Source organism: Bison bison, unplaced genomic scaffold, assembly GCF_000754665.1.
Source record: "Bison bison bison isolate TAMUID 2011002044 unplaced genomic scaffold, Bison_UMD1.0 scf7180017864141, whole genome shotgun sequence".
Lineage (NCBI taxonomy): Eukaryota > Metazoa > Chordata > Mammalia > Artiodactyla > Bovidae > Bison > Bison bison.
The window spans coordinates 6,913,202-6,920,963 of record NW_011494713.1 but is presented as its reverse complement, the minus strand read 5'-3'; the positions used below and the strand labels follow the sequence as shown (position 1 = coordinate 6,920,963).

The following is a 7,762-nucleotide window of genomic DNA, read 5'->3' as shown; positions in this document are numbered from 1 at the left end:
CCTCCCCGCTTCCAGTCCCTCTCCCCAACTTCAGCCCTCTGCCCCGCAAGCCCGCTCCGCACTCCGCTGCCCTCGCCCCCCGCAGCCCGGCCCGCCTCGCCTCCTCCCGACCCCCTTACCTTTCCATTCTTGGGGCTGCCGTTAAGGAACAGGGTCACCCGCCTCATTGCGTTGCCCCCACCGGATCCTGAGTGAGTCGCCACCCTCCCACCTGTCTCTCCTCCCACCTTTTTCTTCTCCCGCCCTTCCCCTCCCTCCACCCACTCGGACTCTCCTCCCTTCGCCACCTTCCTTCCTTTACTGACACACACACACACAAGCACGCACACTCCGTCGCACACCCCAAGGTTGGCCGGTCCTCCTTCCCACCCCGCCCCTGGGCTCGTCAGTCAGTCTGGGGCCCTTCCCCCACCTCTCCCAGACTGACTCTAAGCTCCGCCAATCATCCGGCAGCGCAGGGCAGCACTCAACCAATCATCCCCCTGCACTGGGTGGGCTCTTACTAACCCAACCCAGGTGGAAGGAGGGAAGAGAGGCTGCAGTCTAGCCGACAGGGAAGGGTTATCAGCCAATCAGAGCTCAACCTGGAGCCGAACGGCGGCTCAAAGCATTACTGAGCAGGCGCAAAGCCAACACCAGGTAGAAGTAATCTGCATACGAAGGCGGGGTTTGAGAGAAGGAGGTGGAGCGCTGGAAGTGATCCATAACCAGTCAGCGCCTCCCAACTTTAACACCTCCCCCTCGCCCAACCCACAGAGGAAACGGCTGAGGCTGGGGCTCGCTGATTGGGTAAGAGCCGGTCCGCTTTTCTGTCCTGATTGGTCCAATGATTCTTTTCGAAGTTTGCAGCATCCAATCGAAAGGCGGGGTACGGCACAAAAAACTATCCGAAGGGCTCTTCCGCGAGGCTGTCACAGAAAGTAGTCCCTGCGGACAGAGGTCAACAGCTGGTCTCTTTGGTCAGTGTGTTATCGGCAGCTAGTGGTGGTGTCTCTTCGAGCCCACGAAGCCTCTCCTGTTCCTGGGACGGCGATGTAGAGGCCTGGCAGGGTTCGGGGTGCGCGCGCACACGTGCATGTGGTGGCGGCGTAGAGATTCGCAGAGTAACGCCCGGACGCCTAGGAGGCGGGGCGGCGATTTGAATCAGGCGGCGGTCCGAGCCCTCGCGGAAGGAAGGCTGTAAGGGACTCTGGTCGCAGGTTGGGGTGTTGGCGGCGGGGGATCTGGGAGCCCCCCGCGGATGGCTTGGCGGCCGATAGTTGTTTTCTCGAGAGAATGCTTCAGGACCAAAGAGCCGAGATCTAGAAGGCACGGCAGCCCCAACATTCATCGGAGTAGCGTTCAAAATAAACCCTACGGGAGGTAAGGCAAGTGATCTGGTTCGGATTTCAGAGACTAGTGCAGATTCAGGGCTTCCTTGGTAGCTCTGACGGTAAAGAATCCGCCTGCAATGCGGAAGGCCTGGGTTCGATCCCTGGGTTGGGAAGATCCCCGGGAGAAGGGAATGGCAACCCACTCCAGTCTTCTTGCCTGGATAGTCCCATGGACAGAGGAGCCTGGCTGTCTACAGTCCATGGGGTCGCAGAGTCGGACACGACTAAGCACAGCACAGTGCCGCAGATCTGTTTCTTCGGGGGGTTTTCTCAGCAGTGTGTTCCACTGGATCACCCGCGTGCTTTTTAACGTGCAAACTCCTGAGGTCTGGGCAAACCTCCTGAATTTTGGGGAGTCTGCAAAAGGTGCGTCTCTAACAGAGTGCCCAGATGAGTCTGATGTTCCCTAAGGTTAAAAATCCTTGGCTTACGGGGTCTGCTTCGTTTCATCCCGAAGAGCAGTCTCCTCCATTCCTCTTTAATTTGAGGTCCTAAAGTAGTCTTTTGACATCTGTTTTCGTGCCAGTGTAGTAGACTGTGTTGGGCTTCCCTGGTAAAAAAAAATCCGTCTGTCAGCGTAGGAGCTGTCTGGTTCAATTTCCTGGGTCGGGAAGATCCCCTGGAGAAGGAAATGGCAACCCACTCCAGTATTCTTGCCTGGGATATCCCATGGAAAGAGGAGCCTGGCCGGCTACAGTCCATGGGGACACAAAAGAACACGACTTGGCGACGAAACAGCAACAACATGGATTGTATTAAAATTCAGTCTTGAAAGAGGATCTCAATCAAATCACATTAATCTTGGAGGTGAGGTTATTTTTCTTTTTCCTCCTCTCTCTCTTTAGATGGATACTTGTTCACAAGAGAGCGAGCCCCTTCAAACCAAGGAGTCTCCTATTAATAACGCTGGTATGTAGAGATCTTTTGTCTCTGTGAAATTTAAGGTTTAAATATTTATCTTCTAATGATGTTTAACCTCTACCTCATGTTGTCTGTTTCAGGAAAAACCCCTTTAGTTTTGGGAAATGGGAAGCTTGTAACTCCCCACAAGCAGGCAGCTGAAATGACTCCTAATTGTTACACAACAGAGACTTTTAAATCACCTTTGAACTTTTCCACAGTAACTGTGGAGCAATTGGGAATTTCACCTGAAAGCTTTGTAAATAACTCTTCAGGTAAGAACTGTTGTCCCTTTGTTGCAATGCTTTTAAAAGTTTAAAAATTAAACTCTGTACTGTTCACCTACCCCATCTAGCTTAGTATGCTATGTATCTAAATTGATTCGCTCTCAAACTTACTAGATCAGGGTGCCAGGGCACCAAGATGATGTTGTTCCTGATTCACAGCTATGCTCTGTATTTAAACTGGAGAAAGATATGTGTGCAAATTGCTCTTTGACTCAACACATGGAATACAGGAGAGTGTATGCCCTAAATAGTAATTCATTTAACAGTCATGTATAGCAAAAATGAGAGAAAGTTGAAAGGCAACTAAGAAAATATGAAATTGAAAGAGTAGGGTATGCCTCTTCAAACTTACAAACAGAAAATTGACCCAGGCTTATCTCCCTTACAGAGTAGAAGTAAAATTCACTTTTGAAGTCTGTTTTTCCTGGAGAAGAAAGAAAAAGACAAATAATAGGAATGGAATTAGATAACAGCATTTAAGTATGGAGGAAAATGTGCTTGAAAGCCAAAGGGCACTAGCTTAATAACACATAATGGAGACAAGACCATAGTGGCAAACCATCCTGTGCTTCCTTCTCAAGAACATCCCACTTGGTACTTCCCTGGTGGTCCAGTGGTTAAGACTCCAGGCTCCCAATGCAGGGGACCAAGGTTGGATCTCTGGTCTGGAAACTAGATCCTGCATGCCACAACTTTTTTAAAAAAAAAAGAAGAAGAAGAACGCTCTTAGACCTTTAGAAAGCTAGACTTATTTTGTGTGTTTAGGTGTACAGCTGGAATTCAGGGTAATGTGCTGAAGGTAGACAAATATCAAGGAGAAACAAATCGTCTTGAGATAGCAGAACTTGAAAGTATGTGCCAAGGGGGAGATTGTCCTTGGAGATTAGACTAATTCACATAAAGGGAAATTCTTAGTCCAAAGCAAGTGATACCAATCCTGTGCAGGAAATATGAAACAAAATATGAGGCGTGTTAATTCAAATGTGTTATACAACTATTTGATAAACGCTTTCTATATTCTGGGCACAGCTCCAGGGCATGGAATAAATCAGTAGTGAAAACAAAGGTCCCTACCCAAAAACTGATGATGTTTGACCAGTCTTCCTTACAGTTTTCCATTTAGATTTCTGTATCACTTTTTTACCATGTTCTCTCTCAGGCTAGTGGATCATGGGGGTATTCAGGGCATGATTACTGATGATTGCCTTTTGTTTTGTTCCAACATAAAAGAGAGTTTTCATTACAGGAAAGTCATCACCCTACCTTAAAAAATCCAGACGGCGCTCTACAGTTGGTCTTCGGGGCCTTCCTGAAACAAACCATCTAATTCGTTTCGTTGCCGAGCAGCGGAGTTTAAAGAATGCTTCATTGACCCAGACTTCCCCTTTTCAGGTATGGTGTTCTTCTAAGTTCCATCATGAATTCTTCTAGGAGGATGTTTTGCTCTGTTTAGAAAGCTTTTGTACAGTGTTGGAGCTCTGCAGTGCACCTCACCTGTTTTGAATCTGATGAGAGAATATCTTCTGTGTCTTACAGAGATTTTGACCTTAGCAGAAATGTTGATGTTGAGCATGGATCTAGTAAGAGTTATGAGATGCTGTATGGAAATGGCATTCTGGAAGTGCTTTCTATTTTATTTGCCAATTGTTGTCTAGTTGCTTTCTGGTTTTGTGTAATGAGGTGAGGCAGTGTTTGTTTTTCCAACCTTCTTCTTTTAATGTTTCATCTGTAAGTGTCTAATAATAACTGCTATGCATTGGCGTGTCAAGATATAAGAGTTCCCCCCCCCCACCCCATAAAATATATTTGGGATAACTTTGTGGAAAGGAGCTAAGTATTTGTCTATTGATGGGAAAGTATTTAGATGTTTTTACCAATTTTTATTAGACTAATAAATGCTTCTAAAAAGTCAAATAGTAGAAGACTTGTGGTGAAAGACGGTCTCTGGCTTGTCCTTCTTTGGCTCTTTTGGTCTGGACCTTCCTATTTGAAAAGGTACACCTATTGGCACTTCTTTATCTTTCAGTTTTAGACCCTGTGTATATGGAAGGCTGTTTACTGCACTGCAAGCCTTCTCAAAAGTTATCTGTAAGTTCCTGGGAATCTGTGAGTCCCATCCAAGAGGTCCATGAGGTCAAAAGTATGTTTTGAAACAGCACTAGGATGTTAATTTGCCCTTTTTTTCACTCTATTGATGTTATATTCATGGTGTAAAAGCTGATAGCACCAAGCAGTCATTTTACCTTCATCACTGTTCAGCATTCACAGGAAATAATAATAAGTCCAGTATCACTTAACTTCCTTGATGAAGCAATAAAAAAATCATCCATTTTAATTTTTCAACCCTGAAATATTATGAGTGTTGAAATGGGAAGTGGAAACCACGCACTTTCAAAGTACATACCAAAGTGTGGTGGATGTTTCCAGAAAAATCGTGGATGTGACTGGTCGGCGCTGAGAGTTGAACTAGCTATTATTTTCATGGAACATCATATTTATTTGACAAACAGACACGGTTAGCCAGACTTGGGAATGTGGCTGGCATTTTCTCAGAAATGAACAGTGAACTTGCCGTTTCAAGGAAAGACAGGTATTTCTTCCCAATGAAAAAAATTCAAGTTTTTGAGAGAGAATCAGAATTATGAAAAACTTGTATTCACCAGCACTCTGAACTTACTTGACGACTTCCCAGTGACTGCTTTTCTGATGGGTCCGTGAGGCTATTAATGAATGTGATGTTTGGATATTGCATAATAAAATATGTCAGCATTTGAAAGATACGCACAGCTGAATGAACCAGTATTTTCTGCATGACAAGTGCTTGCAAAATATACCTTCAAGTTGCAGGATAAGCCCATGGATTCTAACATAACCTAATATGAAAAGTTCATTGGCCTAACTTGAACTTTTGACTAATTTTTAACTAATTTGAACTTCGTATTTGACATTGCAACTAACCTTTAAGAAATCTTTATTGAATTTTATGGTGCATTAAAGAAAAATGTCCACAATTCTGAAAAAGTTCTTGAAATACTCTTGATAGATACAACCCACATGAATTGAGAGTCTTTGAAGTGCTCAGTCATTTTTTAGAGTGTAAAGACTTGAGAACTGTGTTAGAGTAGATGGCAGCATGGCCTGTGGGGTTGTATTGCTGGTGTTTGATTCTTGGGTTTATTGTTAGTTCATTGTGACTTTGGCAGATTAGTTGACTTCTGTGTCCGTTTCCTCATGTATAAAATGGGTTATAATAGTAGCAAGAGTTTTATGAGGATGAATAAATCAATACACATGAAGTAATTACAACTCTGCCTGGAGCGTGGTATTTGTTGTTGTTTTGGCTGTGCTGCACGCCACGTGAGATCTTAGTTCCCCAATCAGGGATCAAACCTGCAGCCACGACATTGGAAGCGTGGAGTCTTAATCACTGGACCACCAGGCAAGTCCCTATGTTTTAGATTTGCTGTCATTGTTTTTATTTCTGTGAAAAATGAGAATTTTGTGCTCTCACATCTCCTAACCAAAACTATTCCAACACTTTCCCCTTCCTGCCAATACAACCAATTACAATGTTGGTTTAAATAAGGGTTTCTTGTGTATTATCTATGGTGTTTGTGTGCCTGTGTGCGTGTGTACACAGCTGCATCCAACTCTTTGCAACCCCTGGACTGTAGCCTGCCAGGCTCCTCTGTCCATGGGATTCTCCAGGCAAGAATAAAGAATACTAGAGTGGGTTGCCATTTTCTTCAGGAAATCTTCCCAACCCAGGGATCGAACCTGCATCTCCTGCATTTTTTGTTTCTTTGTTTGTTTAATCTTTTATCATGTAATCTTGAGAATCCCTACACTCTGACAGAACTGTAAATCTTAGGAGTCCATCTATTCTTTTCTCATTTCTAAGTGCCCTCTGACTTAGATTGGCTTCGATCTAGATTTGCTGGACAGCTGTCACTTCATGACTTCCTTTCACCATCCTTGGTAATTTCCTTTTTCTGTGCTATTTGTATTTCCTTTCTCCATAATCTCATATCTTTTCTTGGTGCACTGCCTCATTTTTCTGGAGCCTCTGCATATCTGACAAAGTTTATCCTACCAACATAATTGAATTATGATATATCCTGTATTGAAATCTGGGTTGGACCTATTTTCCTTCAAAATTTTGAAATTTTGAAGGCATTTTCTGTTGTATTTTAGCTTAGAGAATGAAAAAATCCTATTCATTCCTTCATTCATTCAACTTATCTTTGATTCCCTATCCTTTGTTTGGCCTTCTTTTTCATTCTGGAAGCTCCATTTCTGCTGTTATAAAATATCATGATGGGACTATCTCTCATGGTGGCCTGTTGAGGACATTATAGGTTTTTCTTCCTTAGATCTCGGGGTCTCATTTTACTACTTAATTGTTTTAGGTTCTGGCTCACGCTCAAATCTTTTCTTCAGATGCCTAGTGATCCTTGACTCTGTTCACATTTAAAAGTGCGACACTTTGAAAATTGCTCGTGCTCAGTCACAGAGTCTGATCAAACTCCAGCAGACAGTGAAGGACAGGGAAGCCTGGCGTGTTGTGGTGCATGGGGCTGCAGAGAGTCAGAGACCACCAAGCGACTGAACAACAACAAGCTTGAGGATTGTTCGTTTCATTTCTGTGATATTTTAGTTCCGTTCAGTTCAGTTCAGTCGCTCAGTCGTGTCCGACTCTGCGACCCCATGAATCACAGCACGCCAGGCCTCCCTGTCCATCATCAACTCCCAGAGTTCACTCAGCCTCACCTCCATCGAGTCAGTGATGCCATCCAGCCATCTCATCCTCTGTTGTCCCCTTTCCCTCCTGCCCCCAATCCCTCCCAGTATCAGAGTCTTTTCCAGTGAGTCAACTCTTCGCATGAAGTGGCCAAAGTACTGGAGTTTCAGCTTTAGCATCATTCCTTCCAAAGAAATCCCAGGGCTGATCTCCTTCAGAATGGACTGGTTGGATCTCCTTGCAGTCCAAGGGACTCTCAAGAGTCTTCTCCAACACCACAGTTCAAAAGCATCAATTCTTCGGTGCTCAGCCTTCTTCACAGTCCAACTCTCACATCCATACATGACCATAGGAAAAACCATAGCCTTGACTAGACGAACCTTTGTTGGCAAAGTAATGTCTCTGCTTTTGAATATGCTATCTAGGTTGGTCATAACTTTCCTTCCAAGGAGTAAGCGCTG

At 44.5% G+C, this 7,762-nt stretch overlaps 2 protein-coding genes across 3 annotated transcripts in view; one reads left to right on the top strand and one right to left on the bottom strand.

Annotated features, from left to right (window-relative positions):
* Positions 1-384, bottom strand: part of KCTD9 (potassium channel tetramerization domain containing 9) — an 81,394-nt gene extending 81,010 nt beyond the window's left edge. The window contains exon 1 of one of the 2 annotated variants that reach the window (XM_010840165.1): positions 120-384. In XM_010840165.1, the coding sequence (XP_010838467.1) occupies positions 120-167 (48 nt within the window). In that variant the 5' untranslated portion in view covers positions 168-384. The remainder of the gene's footprint in view (positions 1-119) is intronic. The other variant, XM_010840166.1, reaches the window with a different exon arrangement.
* A 313-nt stretch (positions 385-697) lies between these two features.
* CDCA2 (cell division cycle associated 2) overlaps positions 698-7,762 on the top strand; it is a 44,156-nt gene continuing 37,091 nt past the window's right edge. Inside the window, exons 1-4 of the mRNA XM_010840167.1 lie at positions 698-1,362; positions 2,219-2,282; positions 2,375-2,548; positions 3,807-3,952. Of these exons, the coding sequence (XP_010838469.1) occupies positions 2,219-2,282; positions 2,375-2,548; positions 3,807-3,952 (384 nt within the window). The 5' untranslated portion in view covers positions 698-1,362. The remainder of the gene's footprint in view (positions 1,363-2,218; positions 2,283-2,374; positions 2,549-3,806; positions 3,953-7,762) is intronic.